Source organism: Ictidomys tridecemlineatus, chromosome 1 (assembly GCF_052094955.1).
Source record: "Ictidomys tridecemlineatus isolate mIctTri1 chromosome 1, mIctTri1.hap1, whole genome shotgun sequence".
In the NCBI taxonomy this organism is placed as follows: domain Eukaryota; kingdom Metazoa; phylum Chordata; class Mammalia; order Rodentia; family Sciuridae; genus Ictidomys; species Ictidomys tridecemlineatus.
This window is the reverse complement of record NC_135477.1, coordinates 213,677,032-213,704,053: the sequence shown is the minus strand read 5'-3', so window position 1 is coordinate 213,704,053 and position 27,022 is coordinate 213,677,032. Positions and strand designations below refer to the sequence as shown.

Sequence of the window (27,022 nt, the reverse complement as noted above, 5' to 3'; positions counted from 1 at the left end):
ATAAATACTTAAAAATTATATATAACTAATGAAAAAATTTTAATCAGAATTTCTCTGAATATTCATTCTTCACAACCAAGAATAAAATTTCATCATTTACTAAATGTATATATTATCAAAAGGATGTTAATTCATTTTTATTTTAAAGATTACAAAGAAAAATGATAAATATTTGAAGAGATACATTTACCTTGATTTGAACATTACACCACGTATGAAAACATCCTAGATACCCCATGAATATGTAAATTTTTTAAGAAGAGCTTTCAAAATATTATTATATATATTCTAAAGAAGATTATCAGTTCAGTGTATACTTCATTTAAATGAAAAAATGTACTAGATTATATATTTTATAATGTGCTATTTTTAATTATATCTTCTTATTTCATGTTTCAAAGAAACCAAATAGACACAAAGTATGCTTATTACCAAGTATGGTCATTAAAAACCTTATTTTCTTGTATTAAAAATATGTAATTTGCTTTCAAAACTATGAATATAACTTTCAGAAAATGGGTATATTTAGGAAGACAATTATTTTATCAATTAACCAATTATAAAAACCAATTATGAGTTTAGCACACTCTTGTCTTTAACTATTGTTAACTGATATTTTTAAAAGAATAAACGCTCTAAACCAAATCGATAAGATGAACTCTAGATGCCAATGAACAGTGCTGAATAGGAAAAATAAACAAGATATTTTATAGGATGCCAATCTCACTAATTAGAATTTGGGAGGGAGTAGTTAAGATAGTGAAAGAGTAGAATTTGAAAAATATACAATTTTCACTTATATGAGCTTTTAAGCTTTGAATTTTTGTCTATACCTTTCTTATAAACGTTTGTACTTTCCTTCGATCTAGCTTTTTACACCTTGGCAAATAAATCTCAGCCTTTATTTTATTCCTATTTCCCAAAATATAGTAAAAACAAGAAGCCAAATACTATTTTCCAATGCCCTGAAGGTAATAAAAAATTGCTCAAAAAAGAAGCACTTCTAATAAAAGAAAACTATATTATCACCTGTTAGTGATGGTGATTTGCTTGTAGTAGTAATTAAACTCATTCGATGACCTGAAAGGCACTTCTTCCTCCCCTGCAATATTTTTATTGACTCAAAGTGATTCATGACTACTGTAGAAAGTACTTGTGCAGTTTCTGTGTCAAACATTCGAGGACAACTTTTAAGCATACTGTAACCATCCTTCCCCTGGAATATCAAAACATTTTAATTTTTAGTCTAAAATATGAATAAATTAATGTATATCTTTTAAATTAACTGTTGGGACTGAAGTGAATATCATGCACATATACCAAGACATACATTTTCTTTTATGTAAATTGATATTCTAAATTCCTGACCCACTCCTAGGATCTAGACATGATCCCCCTGAAATTATCCTTAGCTCTGTTGCTTAACAGCCTTAAGAGAATAGGTCACCTACCATAAATATCTAAACAGCTGTGGAAACAGCCTCCCCTCAACTGGGAGATCTTCTTAGACTTGGATTCCTGAACCCATTTGAAACTCATTAAATGAATAATAATGTGGAATCTGCACGTCTAACAAGCTTCCTGTCATCACCTTCACTGTTCCAGAATCAGATACAGAAGAACCCACTGAATCAAAGTCCTTATAAATTAGTCATCAAAGTTTATTCTACATGACTAAATATGACATAAACAAAATATGTAAATGTGTTAGAAGTGTTTATCATTAAATTTAAAGTTCAGCAATCCTTTATGGAATTTTTTATTCTGGCACTTTCAATCATTTAGAGAATAAGCATGAATTTCAGATGCTCTGTATTTTTAAATCTAATAATAAAAACAATGAAATCATACCTACATATAATAAATTTTATTAATCATAAAAATATAATGGAAAATATTTATTTAAATTACAGAGGATCTGAAGTAATCAGAAAGAAAATTATGTTTTTATATACATTAAAATTAATATATAGTAACATAAGATAATGAATTTATTTAAAGCCTTTTCAAAAGAAATTAATCTCACATTTGCAATATACTCTTTAATAGCAAGGAGGTAAATTTTTTTTTTCTGTAAGTATTGTCCTTGAACTTTTACAGTATCTCTTATGATTCGGTGTCCTGGTTCTGCATCTGGATCAAATCCAAACTGTATTCCAGCAACTTGAGGAAATCTGTAATTTAAAAATATATTCTTGGAATTCTGTAAAAGACATACTAAGTGAGAGAAATCATTAAAACTTTAAGTGAGCACATTTTATGCTGCTGAAACTGCCAATGTGTATAAAAGTTAGAGATTATACAACTGGGAAGAACTTGCCAAATGTACTAGATTTTAAAAAGTGTGTGTGGGGGGTTATAGTAATTCTAGTTTATTTTATTCTACTTAAAAGAATGTCAAGAATTCTGTTCTCAGACTCAGGAGATGGCAGAGTGGATCTGGGCAGCAACTTGTAACTGTACAGCTCAGAAATAAAGCAGTGAAACAACAGCTGATCAGACAGGTGAGTGACAAGAGTAAAACTCAATATTGGACAGCTTGAGACTTGGAAGAACTTGGAATTTGGATACTGGAGCAGAAAATGGGAAAAGAATTCCTTAACCCTGACCCCTGACCAGAGGGAGGTTAGAGAGAGGAGGAACAACAAGAGAAAAAGGGAGAGAAAAATCCCATAAGCTTACTTCCTTAACAATAGTCAGAAAGAAAAGCAAACCAAGTTAAAACTACTGATGCAACAGAGACAGTGAAAGATTTCAATTCAAATTGTGGGCAGAATGCTATGCCTGGCAAGGCAGCCATTCTGGAGAGTCCACAGCAAGGTGGCCTCCTTAGAAGAAATTAAGTTAATATAGTTTCTTCCCCCACCTAAACAAAATAATAAAATCATACAGAATGCTTCTGAAACAGGTTGTTTCAGTAATCCATCTAGAAGGAATTTGTACAGTGATCTCTGTTGGCTGATGATTACTGGAACTCCCTCCCCTTCACTGCAGACAAGAGGAGTAAGATGGAGTCTTACCTGAGAGCAAATCACTCCTGAGAAGTGCTAATTCCAACCCAGCCTCATGGAAGTTCAGGCAAAGATGGACCAACTGACACCTACAATCCTAGTAATCTGCAGCAGCCAGGATGGAAGCTTCTGTGCCAAAAATCACGCACAGAGATCCTGCACTCACAGGCCCAAGATTTGTAGACAACCACTGAATCCTTGGATAGGGTTATGACAAGTCCCAGCATTATGACAAGTCAGCACCCAGCATTTCACAGCAGTAAGCATAACAGCCCTGAGCCCTGACCCAACAGAAACAGCAGACAAAGCATCCTCCAAGAACCCTGACTTTGGCCTCTTGACTAATAAGCATCTGTTGACAAAAACATCAGAACAACACAGCAAGCAGCTCCTGTACCACAGCACCTCTAGGAGGATCCACAGCTGCAAGTCTAATAGTTGCCAGCTCAATTCTCATTCAAATATATGGGCCTACAAAAGGACATTTCCTGAGGATAAAACACACAGCCAATGGAGAACCCCAGGGTCTAGGCTGAAAAAATACTGGAAAGTCTAATTGGTTTACCTGCAAATGTGACCTCCCATCTTTCTCTTGTGCTTTTTAAAATTCTATCCTTGTATTCATTTCAATTATAATGTATCTTAGAAGGATCTTTAATCTTGTCTATTTGGAGTTCTAAATGCCTCTTATATTTGAATTTCTATTTCATTCCTAAGGTTTGGTAAATTTTCTCATATTATTTCATTGAAAGGGTTGTGCATTTCTTTGGTTTGCATTTCAATGCCTTCTTTTACACCAGTGATTCTTAGATTTGGTCTCAATGCTATTCCAGTTTTTAAAATATTTCTGGTCATGGTCTCTTAACATCTTTTCCTTATTGACAACTGTATTTTCAGGATTATACATTTTGTATTCAAGGCCTAAGCATCTCTTCTATGTGATATACTCTATGGGTGATGCTTTCAACTGCCTTTTTAAATTTGATCTATTGAGTCTTTCATGTAAAGGATTTCTGTTTGGATCTTTTACAGAATTTACCACTCTATTGAAATGATTGTTCACTTCCTATATTTTCTTAGTTCATCCCTTATATCTTCTTTTAGTTCACTGAACATTTTAACTAGAACTTTCTAAATTCGTTATCTGACCTTTCCTCCACTGTGGTGTCCAGTGGATCAGTTGTTGAAGTGTTGTGGGGTATTTGAGGTGGCTTGTTCTCCTGCTTTTTCTTATTGTTTGTACATCTACTCATTTGCTGGAATCATTCCCTCTTCTACTTTTATGCAAGGAACTATTTAGTGAGATTGTTTCTTTTAAGTGCTACAGGCTGGGCAAATATCCAAGTATTGATATTACTACTCAATGTGTATTCTTTGTTATGCCCATAATCCAACATCATTTTAAGATACCAAACCCTAAACTTCAATCACTTCTGAGCAAAAGCCATATGCTAATAAACCTTAGGTAAATAAAACTTACTGAAAATGTTCTCCACAGTTTCTCTAATCCAAGTATAAAATTATAATAATGTTCTTAAATAGATTGGAAAACTAATTATTAATAGTAAAATTACTATTATACTATATATAGTTGAAAGGGGGATAAAAGAAAAGTGGGCAAAGAAGAAGAAAAAAAGAAAAAATAATTAAAACTAACATAAAAAATAAAAATGGAGTGAGGGATTTGAAGTAGGAGCATGCAAGGTAATTCAAGAGGTGCTGCGCCCCTCCCCTGACTCAGGCAATGGCAAGGCCCTACTGAGGTGGATGGCACAAGGCGTCCATCCTCTGGAGGAGCGCAGTATGTTTCTGGGAATGGACTGATTTGTTTTTGTATTCCTTTAATAAGTATAGTTTTGATTTCTCATATGACCATTAAGTATAAAGGAAAAATCATGACTTTCCCAATTAACGTAACTACTTCTAAAGCATAGATCTGTTTGCTCTAAATGCAATGATTCGGCTGTGGAGTGTAAATTGTTAATGTCTAAAGAAAAACTCCCTGTATTCCTGTCAAGGAAGTTTTGAGAAATTAAATTAAAATCTAGAGAAGAAAAATTAATGTTAAGAAGATAGATTAGTGCTTAGTACTGGGCAACTTGTTCTTGTTCCTGTGCACAATGGTTTGTGCTCTTACTTCTGTTTGATTAAAAGTAATAACAAGTCAACCCCTTGCCGTAACCATGGCACCGGTTCCAGTCAGTAAGTCAAGAAAGAATAGTCAAGGTATAGGCCAATAGTTTGGGACATTTGTAACTATTATTAAAAGTTAACTAAGAAGAAACTGCTCAAAGCAAAACGCGAACTGAAAGTACAAATGCTTGCTTATGCATAAGCCAAGATACATTCTTCTATTCTAATTGTAGCTACGTAATATTTTGTTTTGTTTGAATAATGATTCCTGTTTTGTAACCACAAAGTACTGTAAGCCTGCCAAAATGAAAAGTATATATGATCAACTTCACAAGTAAAGATTGGGATCAACACCTTCACTTTGGTGTCTGTGTTGTTTCTCCACCCCCTCTTTCGCCGACTCCTCACCATCCGTTCGTCTCCTGAGACCCCCTGTTGGAGCTGGTCTCCGACAAAGAGGGAAAATAGAGACAAAGAAGAGCAAAAACAAATATAGAAAGAATGATTCCAGTTAATGCTTACAACATTAGAAGAAGTACAATCAATTGTGTTGAGGTCTACAATACTGAATAATAATGGAACATTTATCAATGCAATATGAAAAGTTAGATCAAACCAGACAAGAGTTATTTATGATACTGCATGCCAAGATGGGAAGATTTCTTATTAAGTCTTCTTAATTTGGACTGCATTAGGATTTGGGACTTTTACAAGATGCCTACAAAATTCAGTACCCATTCATGTTAAAAATGCTAGAAAAAGTGGGGATAGAAGAAACTTACTCAACATTATAAAGGCTCTATGCAGCAAACCCAAAGCTAATATTGTACTGAATGGAGAAAAATTGAAAAAAAAAATTTCCACTAAAATCCAGATCAAGACAAGGTTGTCCACTCCCACCCACCACTCCTATTCAATACAGTTCTTGGAACTTTAGACAGAGCTACAAGGCAAGAGAAGACAATTAAAAGGAATAGGAAAAAAAGAAATCAAATTATATCTGTTTCCTGATGACATGTTCTTATATCTAGAAGACTAAAAAAACTTCACAAGATTTCTAGAGCTGATAAACAAATTCAATATCATACAAAATCAATTATCTTCTTCTACTCCAATAATGAATCTGCTGAGAAGAAAACCTGGCAAAGTATCCCATTCATAAGAACTGCAAAAACAATAAGATACTTGGGAATAAATCTACCTAAGGAGGTGAAACACCTCTACAATGAAAACTATAGAACACTGAAGAAAGAATTTGAAGACCTTAGAAGATTTAAAAAAAAAAAAACCTCCCATGTTCTTGGATGGGTAGAATTACTATTGTCAATGATCATATTACCAAAAGCATTGTAGACTCAATATAATCTCCACCAAAATACTAATGATGTATTTCATATAACTAGAAAAATCAGATCTAAATTTATTTGGAAAAATAAAAGTCTTAGAATAGCCAAAGCAATCCTGTGCAAGGCCAGCAATGCTGGAGGCATCACAATACCTGACTTCAAATTATACTACAGAGCTATAATAACAAAAACAGCATGGTACTGGCATCAAAACAGAATTGAAGACAAATACAGTAAAAGAGAAAACACAGACAAACCCACATACATAAGGTACTGAATATTCAACAAAAGTGTCAAAAACATGGTGGAGAAAACACAGCCTTTCTAACAAATGGAAAAACTGGTTATCTGTATGTAAAAGAATGAAACTAGACCTCTACCTTTCACTCTGCACAAAAGTCAACTCAACTCTATGTAACAAAGACCTAGGAATTAGACCAGAAACTTTACAACTGCTAGAAGAAAACATAGGATCAAACACTACAACATACTAGTGCAGGTACCTGGCCCCCTTAACCCCTAAAGCTCAAGAAATAAAACCAAGAAAAAAAATAAATGAGATGGCACTAAATGAGAAAGGTGCCACACAGCAAAGAAAATGTGACGAAACAGCCTACGAAATGGAATAAAATCTTTGCCATCCACTCCTCTGATGGGATTAATATCTAGAATCCATAGAGAACTCAAAACATTTAACATCAAATGAATAAATAACTCATTTATTATATGGGCAAAAGATCAAAACAGAAATTTCTTAAAGAAGGAATACAAATGGCCAACAAATAAATGAAAAAAATGTTCAACATCCCTACCAATCAAGGAAAAATTGATCAAAGCCACATTGAGATTTTATCTCATTCCAGTTAGAATGGCTATTATCAAGAATACAAATAATAATAAAAGCTGGTGAGTATATGTGGGGTAATTGGTACACTCAAATTGTTGATAGCACTGAAAATTAGTACAGCCACTTTGGAAAGCAGTATGGAAATTCCACAAAAGACTAGGAATTGAACCATCATATAATGAACTACCACATTCCTTGGTATTTATCCAAAAGAATGAAAATCAGATACTACCATGATACAGGTACATCAATATTTATAGAAGCACAATTCACAATAGCCAAGTTATAGAGCCAGCCCAGGTACCTTTCAATATAGGAATAAATAAAGAAAGGTATACATATATAATTGAATTTTATTCAGCCATAAAGAATGAAATTATGACAACTGCTGGTAAATGGATGGAACTGGAGAACATCATGCTAAGTGATATAAGCCAGACTGAAAAAGTCAAGGGTCAAATATTTTCTATTATATGTGGAATCTAGAGCAAAATAAGGGGAAAAATGGTGGGGTGGAGAATCCCATGAAAATATAAGGGAGATCAGTGTAATAGAGAAAGAGTAATGAATAGGAGGGAAGAAGAACAGGAAAAAGGAGGAACTATAGAATGAAATTGACCAGATTATGCTATATACATATATGATTATACCAAGTGCATTCACCTTTATGTGTTATCTATAAAGCACTAATTAAAGAACAGTAAATAAATAGAAGAAAGGCCAGTAGAGATGGGAGTAATGGGGGAAGAAGTTGCAGAGGGAAAGAGAACGTACTGGAGAGAAATGGAGCAAATTACATTCCATGCATGTATGATTATTTGAAAATGAATGCCAATATTATGTATAACTGTAATGTAGTAATAAAATACATCTTTTAAAAAAGTATTCTATTTTTCAACAACTCTACACTAGTCTGAGATCACTGTTGTCTCAATTTCCTTCCTCAAGTTACTAAAGGAATACAGAATAGAACAGACATGTTTTGTCTGTTAAAAATGTTGGCTCATTTTTTTTTAGTTTTTACATTTTTTATTCTTACTTGTTCTCTATGACAGGAGAATGCATTACAATTCATATTGCACATATAAAGCAGAATTTTTCATATCTCTGGTTGTATACAAAGTATATTCACACCATTCGTGTCTTCATACATGTATTTAGGGTAATGATGTCCTTTCACCAACTTTTTACCCTCATGTTGGCTCATTTATTAATTGAATTCATTTTAAATGTAAGAAATAGGTGGCTTCTTCTACTATTACTTCAACATTAAGAAATGACTAGAAAGATTTTTAGTAAATTGATAGATCATTATTAGGATAGTCTGGGAAAAACAAAGTTTGCAAAGTTTGCCTTCTAAATTCATAAACTATCTTGTATGACATTCTTGGAAGACTATTCATATTGGTTCCAATGCCTGCTCTTTTTTCTATTCCTATTGTACCTGTCCATTCCCTTGAAGTTTCAAACTGGAAGGAGCTGTCCTATTTTGGTACCAATTCACAGAAGTTATTAGGCAATCATTCATTCAAATAAAATAAAACAATAAACTGAATATTCAGTATCACAGTATTGCCTAGTAGAAAAGTGATAAATACAGCAATAAAACTAAGATAAAATAATGCATATATCTAGATAACATAAAGAAATTAAAAAGCAGCATTGCTTGTTTTAATCAATAAAAACTAAATCACCCAAAATGTCAAGCTTCCAATATGTATCTAGATCATGAATATAATACCTTACTCCCGAACACACGCCACACAATAAGTCCTGATTACAGAAAAACAGCACACAGACAATGGGAAAAAATACACCTGATTTTCACTGTAATTGATACATTAGCAAATAACATGTAGGGACATTGGGTGAATATTTTTGCTTGAGCTGTCACCATGTTGTTTAGATTTTTTGTCTCTAAAACTATGTGTTACAGAAACATTCTTTCTTTATAATTTACTCAGCCTTATATATTTTATTATAGTAACAGAAAATGAACAAATGGTATGGCTAGTAAAGAACAATAAGTGTTAAATCAAGTACTCTAGGAATTGTGCCAAAATTCTCATTACATTTTATTTATGTACAAGCAAATTGTGGAGTAATTCTTTATAATAAAATTGGCAAAAATTAACGTAACTGACAATATCAAATGAGAAAGTGTGAAATTTGTACTCTGAAGGAAAGAGTTGATTTTTATGTCCTCCACGGAGGGCAACTTTGTAAATCTGAATATGTACATGCCCAATAATTTTATTTCCTGGTTGACTTTTTCCTAGAAAAAGTTAGCACATCTACACAGAACAATATTGTGTGTGAGGATATACTATGGCAGTGCTTTTTAAAAAGGAAAAATTGAAAATAGTCCACATATCCACAATTAGGTAAATGGATAAATGTAGTATATGCTTGCAATGGAGTTAAGTTTCAAAAAATAAAGGAATATATCAGCCCAAAGCATTTTACTAAAAAATTATACTAACTACTTGACACTAATTCTATAATTTTAGTAAAAAAAAAAGATGAAGAACACTTTACAACTCATGTTAGGCATCCAATATTTCTCCATATTACAAAAAGATAATTTTGTGGGCTAGTCTCTGTGTCCTCTATTCTGTAGCATTGGTCTACCAATCTGTTTGGGTGCCAATACCATACTGTTTTTGTTATGATTACTCTGTAGTATAGTTTAAGATCTGGTATAGTGATGCCACCTACTTCACTCTTCCTGATAAGGATTGCTTTAGCTAGTCTGGGTCTCTTATTTTTCACATGAGTTTCATGATTGCTTTTTCTGTTTCTGTGAGGAATGTCATTGGGATTTTGATCAAAATTTCCATTAAATCTGTATAGTGCTTTTGGAAATATGGTCATTTTGATAATATTGATTCTGCCTATCCAAGAGCAAGGTAAATCTTTCCATCTTCTAAGGTCTTTTTTGACTTATTTCTTTAGGGTTCTGAAATTTTCATTAAAATGAAATTAAACCCCCTATCTCTCACCATGCACAAAACTCAACTCAAAATGGATCAAGGACTTAGGAATAAAACCAGAGACCCTATGTCTAGTAGAAGAAAAAATAGTCCATAATCTCCATCATATGGGATTAGGCCCCAATTTCCTTAATGAGACTCCTGTGGCACAAGAATTAAAATCAAGAATCAATAAATGGGATGGACTCAAACTAAAAAGTTTCTTAGCAAAAGAAACAATCTGTGAGTTGAATAGACAGCCTACATCTTGGGAGCAAATCTTTACCCCTCAAACATCAGATAGACCACTAATCTCTAGGGTACACAAAGAACTCAAAAAGTTAAACACCAAAATAAAAATAAAATATATATATATATATCCGAATCAATAAATGGGCCAACGACCTGAAGAAACACTTCTCAGATGATGATATACAATCAATCAACAAATATATGAAAAAATGTTCATCATCACTAGCAATTAGATAAATGTAAATCGAAACCACTCTAAAATTTCATCTCACTCCAGTAAGAATGGCAGCTATTATGCATACAAACAACAAGTGTTGGGGAGGATGTGGGGAAAAGAGTACACTCATACACTGCCGGTGGGACTGCAAACTGGTGTAGCCAATACGGAAATCAGTATGGAGAATTCTTGGAAAATTGGGAATGGAACCACCATTTGACCATCCCTCCCCTCAGTCTATACCCAAAGCACTTAAAAACAGCATACTATAGGGGCACTGCCACATCAATGTTTACAGCAGCACAATTCATAATAACTATACTGTGGAACCAACCTAAATGCTCTTCAATAGGTGAATGGGTAAAAAAATGTGACATATATACACAATGGAATATTACTCAGCAATAAAAGAGAATAAAATCATGGCATTTGCAGGTAAATGGATGGTACTGGAGCAGATAATGTTAACTGAAGTTAGCCAGCCCCAAATAACCAAATGCCAATTTTTTTCAGAAGGCTGATTCATAGTGGCATAGGGAGAGGAAACATGGGAGGAACAGATGAACTCTAGACAAGGAATAGGGGTTGGGGGGAAGGAAGGGGCATGTGATTAGAAATGATGGTGGAACATGATGATCATTATTATCCAAAGTACATGTATGAAGACATGAACTGGTGTGAATATACTTTGTATACAACCAGAGATATGAAAAATTTTGCTGTATATGTGTAATAAGAATTGTAATGCATTTCATTGTCATATATAAATAAAAATTACAGAAACTAAAACAAAATAAATAAATACTGACATAAAATCTTTAACAAAATATTAGAATTCAGTAGTGTATAAAAATAAACATGTACCATTACCAAGTGTAGTTTATTCCAGAGATGTAGAACTAGTTCAATATTTGAAAAATCAATTAACATTATCTAGCAAATTAACAACTTCAAAAGGCAAAAATGCATGATTCTATGAATTCATTCATAAAAAGAATTTGAAAAAAATTAATACATAATTTTAAAATTGCAGAATACTTGGAATACAGGAAAATTAGTTCAACTTAACAAAGAACATCTTCAAGAAATGCATGGCTAGCATCATATTTAAAGATGAAAACATGAGTATTTTTTCTTCCTAAAATCAGGACAAAGATATCTGCTCTCACCAAATCTGAACATAGTGCTAGTCATCTAAGCCAGCGCAATAAAACAAGAAAAGAAAATAAAGGTATGTAAATGAAGTTGGTTTTGGATATTTGCAAAATTGTAATGACACATGGTTAGCAAAGAAAATCTGAAGGAGCATACAAATATGTTCCTGGAACTAGTAAGGTTGCAAGATACAAGATCATCATTCAAAATTCAATGATATATTTCTACATATCAATGAGCCGATGGAAATCAAAATTAGAAAAATAAACCATTTATAATAGTGCATAACAATGAAACTCCCAGGTGTAACCCTAACAAAACATGAACAGAACTTGTATGCTGAAAACTACAAAATGCAATCAAATAAAAACTAAATAAAATGTAGAGACATACCACAATTGTGAACTGGAAGATTCATGACAATGAAGATGTCAATTCTCCCCAAACTGATATAAAGGTTTAACATAATTCCTATTAAAAATCTCAGCAATATTTTCTGTTGCTGTAGACAATTCATTCTAAAATTTATATGGAAAGGTTAAGGAGTTAAAATCATTAAAACAATTTTGAGAAAGAATAAAGTGGTTTTAAGACATATATCAAGTCTATGTGGTATTGATAGGGAAGACATATTGATCAAGGGACATGAATGGAGAACAAAAATAGAAACACACAATCACTAACTTTTTGCAACAGTAAAAAAATAATTCAATGATGAAAAGACAGTAATGACATCAGAAAGATATGCTATCCACAGGCAAAAATAAACAAAAAAACCTCTAACTCAACAGGACTCTCATACCTTATAAAGTATTTAATATTTTAAATGAATCACAGATTTAAACCTCACACATAAAACTATAAAACTTCTAGAAGAAAACATAGGAGAAAATCTTCAGAACTAGGGTTTGGTGAAGAGTTCACAGACATGAAACCAAAAGTAAGAAGCATTAAAAAATGAATTAATTGGACTTTATAAAAAATTCATTCTTCATGAAAAACCCTACTAAGAAAATAAAAATACAAGACTGGAAGAAAATATTTACAAATCACATAACTCACAAACAACTCTCATCTAGAATTTATGAAGAACCTTTAAAACTCAACAGCAAACCAAATACAATTAGAAAATAGCCCCAAAACATGAATAGACATTTCATCAAAGGATAAACATCATTAATAAGCACTTTAAAAGTGCTAATTGGGCTGGAGTTGTAGCTCAGTGGTAGAATGCTTGTCTCGCATTGTGTGAAATTCTCAGCATCACATATAAATAAATAAAATAAAGGTCTACTGACAAGTAAAAAAAAATTTGACACCAAATTCAAATTTGGTGTCAACATACCATATATACAAACAGAGATATGATAAACTGTGGTATGTATGTGTATTAAGAATTGTAATGCAAAAAAAAGAGTAAATTTTTTTAAAAGTGCTCATTATTCATTAGAGAAATGAAATTTAAACCAATGTATACCTATTTTAAGGTTAAATTTTAAAATAGAAATAATATAAAATTGCAGAGAAACTGGGATCTCTCATACACTGCTGTTGGAAATGGTATAATTACTTTAGAAAGCAGTTTGGCATTTTCTTTAGAAAATAATCATATATTTACCATATGCTCCCACAATTACATTCCTGATCATTTATCAAAGAAATGAAAACTTATATTCAAACACCTGTACACTAAAAATAATAGCAGTTTTATCTGAATAGTCTAAAACTGGAATTCCTCAATATAATGTAATGGTTACATATGGTACATCTATAACATGTAATACTAATCAGTAATAAACCGACACATGCACTAACTTAAATGGATCTGAAGGACACTGAGTGAGAAGAGCAAATATAAAAGGTCACACTGCTTATAATTTCTTTTATGTAATATTCTCAAAATAAAAAAAAAATATCATAGAGATAGAGAACATGATGGTGGTTGTTAGAGATTAGGGAAGAATGGTGAAAAAAGAACAGGTATGACTAAAAAGGGGGCCACATAGGGAGATATTTACGATGAATGTTCTGTATCATGATTGTGATGGTGACTACATATGATAACATTGCACATAATTATACAAACACACTGCACCAGTATCGATTTCCTGGCTTTGATCATGTACTATAGGTATGTAAAAGGCAATTTTCACAAAAACCAAGGGAAAGGAACCTAAAACCTCTCATATTAATCTTGTAAATTTCCTATGAAATTATAATTATTTATAAATAAGAAGTTAAAAAAAGAAAAATCTAAAACACTGACCAAGTTCTCATTTGAGGCATTATATGGAGATTTTCTTATTTTATCTTTTAATAATCATCTATATTAAAAATATTTTCAAAGACATAGATAAAAACCTATCATATAAAATGCATATTTCAAATCAAATTCCTAGTTTATTATTTCATATAAATGGTTTTCAACAAGGGATTCTGGGAGTGCCTGAATTTCAGAATATACCATAAAGTGAGTGGCTTAAATAATGGTAATTTATTGTCTTGTCCAATCACAAATACCACATATTATATGATTTCTTTCATATGAAATGTCCAGAACAGAAAAATCTATCTATTCAGAAAGTAGAGTGGTGATTGCATAGGAATGGGGAGTGACCACTAAGGAGTATAGGCATCTTCTTTGGATGATGAAAATATTCCAAAATTTGACTGATGATGGATATATAACATGAATACACTAAACATGACTCAATTATATACATGAAATGGGTAAATTATATAGTATATGAATTATATCTCAATAAAGCTATCAAAATTCTACAAACCTGACATTTGGAACTTTTTCTAGAAAGCAAAATCCAAGTGGGTACTCCTTCAATTTACGTGAATTCTTTCTGAGGGCTTATATCATTAATATTTGCATATACTTAAATCTTCAGCAAATTACAAGGTTAATGATGAAGACCATGAGTCTCTACATAGGATAAACTTTAGTGATTCATTTGAAGGCAGAAAAGAACAAAGTATATCTAAATAAGTTTCAGCCAAAATAAAAAAATTCAAATCCTGGACTTAAAGAGTTAACCCTTGCCAGTCACAGTGGCACATGCCTGTAATCCCAGTGGCTCAGGAGGCTGAGGAAGGAGGACCATGAGTTCCAAGCCAGTCTCAGCAATTTAGCGAGTCCCTAAGCAACTCAGTGAGACCCTGTCTCAAAATACAAATATATTAAAAAGGCTGGGGATGTGGCTCAGGGTTAAGCACCCCTGGGTTCAACCCCTGGTACCAAATTAAAAAAAAGAGAGAGATAATCCTTAGCTGGAAAAATATGGCTTTTCATAATAATAGTCAAAATCACTAGTATTTTCCTGCAAATATATATTAGTAGTTAGGACTAAATATAAAGTTTATGTACACAGAATTTTCATGATTATTTATAATAACCTGAGACAGGACATATGCAAATGTTTGCCCAATAGTTTGTTCAGTGAAAAAAAGCACTGTCTTATGTCTGCATTTGGCTTGATTTTGATATTTGTCTCAGTTTCTCCTTTCCAGCCTAACTAATGTCAACAGAGGGAATGATGCAAGTTAGGGTCCACCTCCAAGCAAAGGAAAGCATATGTCAACAATTTCAGACCAGCCATCACTGATAAGGACCTAGAAATCACTTCTCTCTTGCTGACATATCATCTCTTTGTTATTACTGCATCCTTCCTAATACCGATTTTTTAAAACTTTCAATTCTTCTTAGCTCATTTTAATTTTTTCCATATTTTTATTGGTGCATTATACTTATGCATATTATTTGGATTCTTTTAGCCCTACCAAACTAGAATCTTAATATTTGACTAACACCCACTTGACCAAGATAAAATCTGTACTACTCTGTAATAATTTTTTGATTTTTTTTAGTTTTGACTCAAAAAAAATCCCTTATATTCCTACTAGACCTCTCCACTCAGCCTTTATTTCAGAAAATAAGCCAAAATATTAATTTGCCTCCTTCTAATTCCATGCAGTCCTATAAAATCAATTACCAGTCTAAGAAATGTCTTACTATATGTGAGATTCTATAATAATTCTATAATTTAAAAAGCAAATGACATAAAATAACTTTATACCAGTGTAACTCCAAAAGAAAGAACTGCCTCCAGAACTAGAATATATGCAAGTCTCATAAAATCTATTTCTACTGCAAGTTCCCTAGAAAAAATGAAGTACACTGGGAAGAAGGGCATAAGATAAGGAGTTATAAGGTCAAATAATTTAAGTACAGGTTGAAAGAAAGCCAACAATCTAATTAAAGTTTAGAGGCTAGGCTCTAAACTAGGCTCAGTTAAAAATCATGTATGAAATCCCTTTGTGGACACATGCCTCCACTTAATATCAAGATGTCAAACTACTTAGAAAAATAATGATATGCGGGCTGGGGCTGTAGCTCAGTGGCAGAGCACTTGCCTAGCATGCATGAGGCACTGGGTTCGATTCTCAGCAGCACCATATAAAAATAAATAAATAAAATAAAAGTCTCCTGTCCATCTACAACAAAAGTACTTTTTAAAAAATAACTATACTAGCTGCTTAGTCTTTTTAACTGCACTTATATTAAATAAGCATTTCTACTTTTGAAAAAGAAGGTGCTTACAGAGCTTTCTAAGCACTTCACCTAAACTATATACATAGAAAACCATTCATAGTACAAGTTTTTCCTTGTGTTTATTCACCATATTAGGAACACAATGTTAATGATGATGTAAAAACATAACTAATTCAATAACTCAATTTATAAAAATCAATTTTCTTTATATTAGCACTGAATAGTGAGAAATAAGATTAAGAAAACAATTCCATTTACAAAAGATCTAAATATAAAATAATTAGGAATAAATGTAATAAAACTACAAGAATTATAATATGAAAACTACAAAACACTGTATAAATAAATTAAAAGAACTAAACAAATGTTAAAAGATATTCTACACTGTTGAATTGAAAGATTTAACATTGTTAAGAAATGCAATACTCCCCAAATTGGGCTACAGATTCAACTTTATTCATATCACCTGCCTTTTCTTTCTTTTTTTTTTAAGAAATTGAGAAGCATTCTCTAAAATTCATTTTGAAAACACAAGGAACACAAAATGGTCAAAATAATCCTGAAATTACAGTGTTGAAGTATTCATAGCTTATTTTTAAAACTTATTACAAAGGTAATCAAGACAGTGTGGTATTGCCTATAAGGATAGACCTAATAGATCAATGTAACCCAATGAAAGACCAGAAATAAACCTTTACACATACAGTAAATTGTTGTAACAAGAGTAATAAGACAATACAATGGGGAAAACAGGCTTTTCAACAAATGGTCTCAAACAACTGGATACCTACATGTAAAAGAAAAAATTGGACTAACATCTTATGCCATACACAAAAAAACAACTCAAAATGGATCAAAGACTCAAAGGAAAGAGCGAAAATTATAGAAGTCTTGGAAGAAACAGGTATAAATCTCTGTGATCCTGGATTAGGCAATGGTTTCATAAAATGGCAATAAAAGACAAGTAGCAAAAGAAAAATAACTATTTCTCAAAAATTAAAAAACTTTCGTGTTCCTGTTTGCAAATCACAACTGAAAAGAGATTTTTATCTAGAAGATAAAAAGAACTCTTATATAACTCAATAACAAAAACAAAATAACCCACTTTTGAAAGGCAAAATATAAAATTAGACATTCTCAAAAGGAGATACACAAATGGCCAATAAACACATGAAAAGATCCACAACATCAATAGCCATCAGAAAATGCAAATTAAAATAAAATGAGATGCCATTTCTCATCTACTAGGATTGCTATTATCAAAAAGGTAACAAGAAGTATTCGAATAGAAGCGGAGAAACTAAAACCTTCATATGATGCTGAACAATGTAAAATTATGTAGCCACTTTGGGAAACAATCAGTTTCTCAAAAAATTTAGACTAACCATATGATCAAGAAGTTCTATTACTAAGTGTATGCCCAAATGACATGAAAAAATTATGTCCAAACACTTGTGCATGAATTCTGATAACAGCATTATTCATAAGTAGAAACAGCATTGAGATCTTGGGACTGCAGTGTGACTGAGCCTTAGGTATCTGAAGACCAGATTGGTGGGATAGTGACTGAGTCTCAGAAGGTTGCTGTGGGCCTGGTGATCCTGAGAGACATCAGAGACAGGGCTGAGAAGCTTTTGAACACTGATGGAAACACTTTGACTTTCCACTGAGATTGATTGATTGATTGATTGATTGATTGATTGATTTGTTTGTTTGTTTTTCAATTTGCTGATATCTCTATAATATTTGTAACAGGGTGTTTTTCATGCATCAGTGTGTGAAGGACAATGATATATGAATGGTGTTTTGCATTTTTGTTACATTCTTATATCTTTACTTTTTTCTCTTTGTATTCTTCCTCTCACTTGTCTGTTTTCTTGGATTTTCTTTCCAACTTTTCTCCAACCATCAGCCAATCTCCGTTGGCTTCTTGTCCACTTTTCCTGTGAATTTCTACTTCTAGCTTCTTCATTCCTCCCTCATGGACATCGTGGACTATGCTACCTCTGTTCTCTCATCCACCATTTGAAATTGTAAACCATTTTAACAAATTTTCTGTTTATACTATAGAGAGTTATTGAATTCATCATTTTGGTTTAATGTGAGAAAGCAGTAGATGCTTTAGTGGAAGCTATTAGGTTTAAGGCTATATATTTGTTATACTGGGTGCTGTTGATATTGGTCTCACCATAAAGGCAAGGTGCTGGAAACCTTCAGGGACACTATAGGTCCACAGGATAGAATTTGTGTTGTCTTAATCCTACTTCGAGATGGGAAAACACACAAACAACATGAAAAACCAAGAGAACAATGCGCCTCAAACAAACCAAGATGACAGAAGCCACTAATAATACAGTAGAAGAAATATCCAAGAAGGAGTTCAGAATAATCTGTGAAGTAAAGAATAGTTTAAGGAGTAAAATCAAATAAAAAGATACAGGAATTGAATTATCACTTCAATAAAGAGTTAGAGATTGTGAAAAAAAATAAACAAGCAGAGTGCTTGGGTTGTAGCTCAGTGGTAGAGCACTTGCCTAGCATGTGTGAGGCACTGGATTCAACTCTCAGCACTACATATAAATAAATGTATAAAATAAAGGTCCAGCAACATCTACCAAAATATTTTAAAAAACAATAAGCAGAAATCTTCAAAATAAAGGAATCAGTAAACCAAATTATAAATTCAATAGAAAGCATCACCAACAGACTAGACCACTTGGAAGACAAAAAGTCAGGCAATGAAGATAAAATATATAATCTTGAAAGTAGATTTGAACCATTCAGAGAAGATGATAAAAAACCATGAACAGAATAGACAAGAATTATGGGATAACATGAAAAGACCAAATTTAAGAGTTATCAGAATAGATTATAATAGAAGGAGTAGAGACACAAACCAAAGGAATCACAATCTTTTCAATGATATCATAACAAAAATTTTCCCAAACCTAAGAATGTAAAAGAAAATCAAATACAAAAGGCTTACAGGACCCCAAATGTACAAAACTACAGCAGACACACACCAAGACACATTATAATGAGAATAAATAACACAGAGAATAAAGATAAAATCTTAAAGGCTGTGAGAGGAAAAAAAAATCAAAATTACGTACAGGGGGAAACCAATTCAGATCTCCAAGGATTTCTCAACCCATACCCTCAAAGCTAGGAGGTTCTGGAATAATATATTTCAAGCTCTGAAAGAAAGTGATGCCAACCAAGAATTTTACATCCAGCAAAATTAAGTTTCAGATTCAAAGATGAAATTAAAACCTTCCATAATAAACAAAAATTCAAAGAATTCACAACTAGAAAGCCTACATTACAGAATATTTTCAACAAAATATTCCATGAAGATTAAGTGAAAACCAGCAAAGGGAGGATCGACACTAAGGAATATTTAACCAAAGGAGAAACTAAGTCAAATTAAAAACCAGAAAAAAAATAAAAATGACAGGGAATAAAAGTCATATCTCAATAATAACCTTGAATGTTAATGGCCTAAACCTATCAATCAAAAGATAGAGATTGGCAGATTGAATTAAAAAGCAAGACACAATAATATCCTGTCTTCAAGAGACTCACCTCATGGACAAAGACATCCACAGGCTGAAAGTGAAAGGATAGGAAAAAATTTATCACTCATATGGATTGTGTAAACAAGCAGGGGATTCCATTCTCATCTCAGATAAAGTAGACTTCAAACCAAAGTTGATAAGAAGAGATAAAGAAGGACATTTCATACTTCTTAAGGGAAGTATATATCAGCAGGTCATAACAATTATAAATATTTAAGCCTCAAGCAGTGAAGCATCTATGTACATCAAACAAAACCTTCTCAATTTCAAGAGTCAAATAGACCACAACAAAATCATACTGAATGACTTTAACACACCTCTTTCACTACTAGACAGATCTACCAAACAAAAACTAAATAAACTATAGAACTAAATAATACGAACAATAATTTAGACTTAAGAGACATATATAGAATATTTCAACCATCAACAAGTGAATCTACTTTCTTCTCAGCAGCACATGGCTCCTCCTCTAAAAATAGACCATGTCTTATGCTATTAAAGCAACCCTTAGTAAATACAAAAAAAAAAAAAAAAACAGAGAAAATACCCTGCATTCTATCAGATCACAATGGAATGAAATTAGAAATCAATGATAAAATTAAAAAATAGAAGCTACTGTAACAATTAGAGACTAAATAATGTTCTATTGAATGGTGAATGGATAGAAGAAATCAAGGATGAAATTAAAAAATTCTTTGAAGTAAATGAGTACGTTGATATATCAAAATCTCTGGGATACTATGAAGGTAGTACTAAGAGGAAAGTTTATTGCATTGAGAGCATTCATTAAAAGAATAAAAAGTCAACAAATAAATGACCTTACACTACATCTCAAAGCCCTCAAATTAACATTACCAATATGATTCAGCAACATGTATACTCAGAAGAATTAAATATTATATCCCATATATGTGTGATATATCAAAGTACGTAAATGAATTCTATTGTCATATAAAACTAATTAAAACAAATAAAAAATAATGAAAAGTGGGAGAAGATAGGAAATAATTAAAATCAGAGCTGAAATCAATGAAATCAAAACAAAAATAACAACTGAAAAGATTGACAAAACAAAAAGTTGGTTATTTGAAAAAATAAATAAAATAGATAAACTCCTAGCCATGCTAACAAAGAGAAAAAGAGAGAAAACTCAAGTTACTAAAATACAAGATGAAGAAGGAAATATCAATGTACATGTCTGAAATACAGAAAAAATTAGAAACTATTTTGAAAATTTATACTCCAATCAAATAGAAAATATCAAAGAATCAACAAATTTCTAGAGACATATGAACTACCCAACTAAATGAGGAGATCATACATATTTTAAACAGATCAATTTCAAATAATGAAATAGAAAATGCCATCAAAAGCCTATCAACCAAGAAAAGCCCGGGACCACACGGATTCTCAGCTGAGTTCTACAAGACATTCAAAGAAGACTTAATACCAATACTCCTGAAAGTATTCCACAAAACAGAAGAGGGAACCCTTCCAAACTCATTCTAGGAGGTTAATATCACCTTGATACCAAAACCAGACAAAGACACATCAAAGAAAGAAAACTTCAGACCAATATCCCTAATGAACATAGATGCAAAACTTCTCAATAAAATTCTGGCAAATTGCATACAAAAACATTAAAAAGATAGTGCACCCCCATCAAGTAGGGTTCATCCCAGGGATGCAGGGTTGGTTCAACATATGGATATCAATAAACATAATTCATATTAATACTTAAAAACAAGAATCATATGATCATCTGAATAGATGAAGAAGCACTTGACAAAATACAGCACACCTTCATGTTCAAAACACTAGAAAAACTAGGGATAGTACAAACATACCTCAACATTGTAAAAGCTATATATGCTAAACTCAAGGCCAGCATCATTCTAAATAGAGAAAAATTGAAAGCATTCTCTCTAAAAACTGAAACAAGACAAGAATGTCCTCTTTCACCACTGTATTTGTGTGGGTATGTCTCTTGTCCTCTAGTCTGTACCACTAGTTCACAAGTCTATTTTGGTGCCAATACTATGCTATTTTTATTACTTTAGCTCTGTAACAAATTTAAGGTCTGGTATTATGATCCTCCTGCTTCACTTTTCTTGAAAATGAATATAGAATATTTCACTTCTATTCATTATCATTCTTGAAACTCTAGCCAAAGGAATTAGAAGAAATATAAATATGTAAAGAACTCAAACTGTCACTATTTGCTGATGATATGATTCTATATTTAGAAGATCCAAAAAATTCCACCAGAAAACTTCTAGAAGTAGTAAATAAATTCTGCAAAGTAACAGGATATAAAATCAACACCCATAAATCAAATGCATTCTTATATATCAGCAATGAATCCACTGAAATAGAAATTAAGAAAACTACCCCATTCACAATAGCCTCAAAAAAAATACCTGGGAATCAATCTAACAGAAGAGGTGAAAGACCTCTACAGTGAAAACTACAGAACACTAAAGAAAGAAACTGAAGAAAACCTCAGAAGATGAAAAGATCTTCCATGCTCCTGGATAAGCAGAATTAATATTGTCAAAATGGCCATACTACCAAAAGCATTACACAGATTTAATGCAATTCTGATTAAAATCCCAATGACATTCTTCATAGAACTAGAAAAAGCAATCATAAAATTTATTTTGAAAAAATTAAAACCCAGAATTGCTAAAACAATCCTTTATCAAGAAAAGTGGCAGGAGGCATCACAATTCCGGACCTTAAACTATACTACAGAGCCATAGTAACAAAAATGGCAAGGTACTGATACCAAAATAGACTTGTGGACCAATGGTACAAAAGAGAGGACACAGAGACAAACACACATAAATAGGGTTATCTCATACTAGACACAGGTGCCAAAAACATTCACTGGAGAAAAGATAGCTTATTCAACAAATGGTGCTGGCAAAACTGGAAATCTATATGTAGCAAAATAAAATTCAACCTCTTGTTTCTCACACTGTACAAAAAACCCTCAAAGTGGATCAAAGACTTAGGCACTACAACAGAGACCCTGACCCTAATAGAAGAAAAAGTAGGCCTGAATCTTCACCATGTCAGCCTAGAATCTGACTTCCTTATAAAGATTCCTAAAATATAAGAAGTAAAATTAAGAATCAATAAATGAGATGGATTCAAATTAAAAAGCTTCTTCTCAGCAAAGGAAACAATCAATAATGTGAGGAGAGAGCCTACAGATTGGGAGAAAATCTTTACCACATGCATCTTTGATTAATTAATCTCTAGGATACAAAAGAACTCAAAAAACTTAACACCAAAAAACAAATATCCCAATCAATAAATGGGATAAGGAACTGAACAGACACTTCACAGAAGAAGAAATATAACAACCAACCAACAAATACATGAAAAAGTATTTAACATCTCTAGAAATTAGAGAAATGCAAATCAAAACTACACTAAGATTTCATCTCCTGTCAGAATATCATTTATCAAGAATACAGGCAACAATAAATATTGGCAAGGATAGGAGTGAAAAGGTACACTCATAAATTGTTGGTGTGACTGCAAATTGGTACAACCACTATGGGAAGCAGTATGGAGATTCATCAAAAAATTTGGAATGGAACCACCATTTGACCCAGCTATCCCAATCCTCAGTTTAAACCCAAAGAACTTAAAATCAGCATGCTACAGTAATGCAGCTAAGTCAATATTTATAGCAGTTCAAATCACAATAGATAAATTATGGAACCAACCTAGGTGACCTTCAATAGATGAATGGATAAAGAAAATGTGATATGTGTGTGTGTGTATGTGTGTGTGTGTATATATACACACACACACATACACACACACACAATGGAATATTACTCAGTTGTAAAGAAGAATGAAATTACGGCATTTGCCTGTAAATGAATGGATTTGGAGAATATGCTGAGTGAAATAAGCCAATCCCAAAATATCAAAAGCTGAATGTTTTCTCTAATATGCAGATGCTAATTCACAATAAGGTGTAGGGCACTAGAGAAGAATAGTTAGGTAGAGGGAAGTGAAGGGAGGGGAGGAGATGTAGGGATAGGACGGATATAGAACGAAACAGACATTATTACTTTATGTATATATGTGACTGCATGACCAATATTATTCTACAACATGTACACTCAGAAAAATGAGATATTATATCTCATCTATGTATATCAAAGTACATAAATGCATTCTATTGTCATATGTAACTAATTAAAACAAATTTTTTTTAAATAAAGAGAAAGGGAGAGATGCACCCCAAATCTTTAAGTCTACTAGTTTTTCTGATTTGCCTACAAATTTTATAGTGGGATTTGTATATAAAGCCTGACCACAAAATAGTACCTTATTTCTTAAATAAGAAAAGTAATTTTAAAAATAAAATTTTAAATACTTAAAAATTGAAAGGACCCACCCAAATATACCAATAAACAACTAAATAACTCTAATTTTAATAGGAAGTATATTTTTTACATTCGAATTCTTTATCAGTCTCACACTACTAAAAATTTGAGATGATTTTATCATGACCCTTACACATTAATATTTTAAAGTTTTACAAATTCAAACCTTAAAGATGTTAAGCCACATATTTTAGTTTCATTATATAAAAAATAATTGATGAGTGTGTCACTTATTAGAAATGTTTATACATACCTCCCATCGAGAGCCGGGTACTTGTATACTCCATTTTCAAGTGCTTCAAGCAGCTGTGCACCTGTTACTCTAACAACTAAAACTGGGTCTACTATCGGAAGAACAGCCAAAAGATCATGCAAAGTGAAATTCCCTACTGGGTGTATTCGATCAGATCTGAGTGTACCTATAATAATTTAAAAGAAAAAAAGTAATATACATTTTAATTTAATTTATTCCATAAAATGTCACCTTTATGTCTTATGTTCTAAAGTTCAGAGTTATATACCACACTTGATAAAAGTTCCTAATTATTTTTCTAATCTCTTCACCATGTTTACTTCTATCTTAATCATGTCTAGCATATTCATTTTTGGAAGATTTAATTTTATATTAGCTACCATTTTCTCCTAAATTACAGAATACAACAACTGGAAAACCACTACCTCACCTCCTGTTTTCAGACGAACTTGCCTAAGAAATTCCAAAGCAAAGATCATCTATTTTTAAGATGTACACAGGTGGCAAAAACAAAAAATTTGTAAGTTAATAATTTTAAAGTTAAACAAATTTCACTCTTAGGAAGTGTTTCCACAAGTTTAATTATTTGTGTGTAAGATTACGATCACTTGTATTTTCAGTGGAAATAGCATTAAGAGGAATTTATAGCTAGAATATTACATGATGTTACATTCTAAATTTCTGAAGTCATCCATCCCATACTCACTGTGACTATACACAGTATCTAAAGCTCTAGATTATAGCATATGGATCAAGGCTTGTTTCAAAAAAGTGCTAGAAATTTTCTATAGAGAATCTTAATATCTCATAACCCAAGATAAGTCAACTTCAAACTATTAGTACACAAAATTGGTTAGGTTAGGAACAGTTTCCCCATTTACCCTACAAGATTTCCCTCATCACTTCCTCTTATAGCTCACGTAGGAGCTTAGGTAAAGAACAAAAGTTAAATAAAAGATTTCAGTCCATTGCTTCTCATATCATCAAAACTTGACAGCACACCACATTTAAGAGAGATAACAATGAGGCCACATTTTCATTCAAATCTCATTAAAAATTAATGATGCTTTAATTTTCAAATAGAGTACCTAATGCTAAATGTTGTACCTAGCATAACAAAAAATAAAGGGCTGATCTCATCAAGTTAATGGAATGAATTTTGATATAGGACTTTTCCTGTATTAAAAAAAGGAATACTGTTATTGTACATTTTTAATATCTAATTTTAGTCATTTTGTGTTTATTTTTAACAAATTAAATAATGAAATCACCTGAATTGAGTAGTGCTACATCAGCACGAGTAGCTTCCAACATTGCATTAGTTACCAAATTTCCAAGATTGCTCTCAGATCTTCTCACAGTAATTTCACGACCATCTAATTCCATGTCAATTGGGCAAAGAACTTCTTCTAACATATACTAAAACAAGGGAAAAAATAAGCTATCTAAAATAAACATTTATCAGCATTTAAATTAATTTTTCTCTTCTCAATCATTTCTTCTTTACCTCCAAAATTGAATAATCTATGGAAACTCTTTCTCTCCAAATAATGTACTAAATAGATATCAAAGTAATACATATATCAACAGTAATTCATTTTTCAAAGACATTTAAAGAGTCAGGTTATCATAAATTTTAAGAAATACTATCTATACATTAGAGAAACAGAAAACTACTATAAAAAAGCAGTTCCTGACACCAAGCTTATCCAAAACAAAGCCATCCATTAATATGCCAACCAAAATCAAAATAGGGAGCTCTATTCACACAGAACCAATTCAGGTACTCAAGGTCTTATGAAACAATACATACAAAGATGTAAATACAACCTGGTTTATATTTCCCATCAGCTGTTACAAATGTAACACACACATACACCTATAAGGAACTACAGTTTGTCCAATATGTAGAGGAAAAAAACAAGACTTTCAAATGCCTATAAATGTTTATGGTATTCAAGAAGAAAGAAGGGAGAAAAGAATGTTTGTTATTATAAGCTGATGTAAAAGTCACCTGTAATTTTGTTAACCCGGTTCTTCTTTGAGGAGTAATCCCTTCATTAAAAAATAAATTCTTGCAGAATTAAGTACAGAAAAGTGTTTTCATAGTGATTGCTAAATAAGTCTAAACACTGAAGCCAATCTAAATTCCTGTTATATTTATAAAAATTCCTGTTATATACTTATAAAGCCAAAATAAAATATAAGTGGATCATGAAAGTCCAAATCTAATAAAGCAAAAACTACTGTTTATTATTATGAAGAAGATGCCATCTGCAGTA

General features: G+C 32.0%; 1 protein-coding gene and 1 non-coding gene across 2 annotated transcripts in view; one reads left to right on the top strand and one right to left on the bottom strand.

Annotated features, from left to right (window-relative positions):
* LOC101975376 (snake venom 5'-nucleotidase-like) overlaps positions 1-27,022 on the bottom strand; it is a 53,146-nt gene that overhangs the window by 1,013 nt on the left and 25,111 nt on the right. Inside the window, exons 4-7 of the mRNA XM_005319672.4 lie at positions 26,012-26,159; positions 24,741-24,906; positions 2,027-2,174; positions 1,030-1,216 (exon numbers count right to left, since the gene is read on the bottom strand). Of these exons, the coding sequence (XP_005319729.1) occupies positions 1,030-1,216; positions 2,027-2,174; positions 24,741-24,906; positions 26,012-26,159 (649 nt within the window). The remainder of the gene's footprint in view (positions 1-1,029; positions 1,217-2,026; positions 2,175-24,740; positions 24,907-26,011; positions 26,160-27,022) is intronic.
* Positions 16,326-16,397, top strand: Trnaa-agc (transfer RNA alanine (anticodon AGC)). Its single transcript has one exon. It is a non-coding gene; the product is annotated as a tRNA-Ala (tRNA).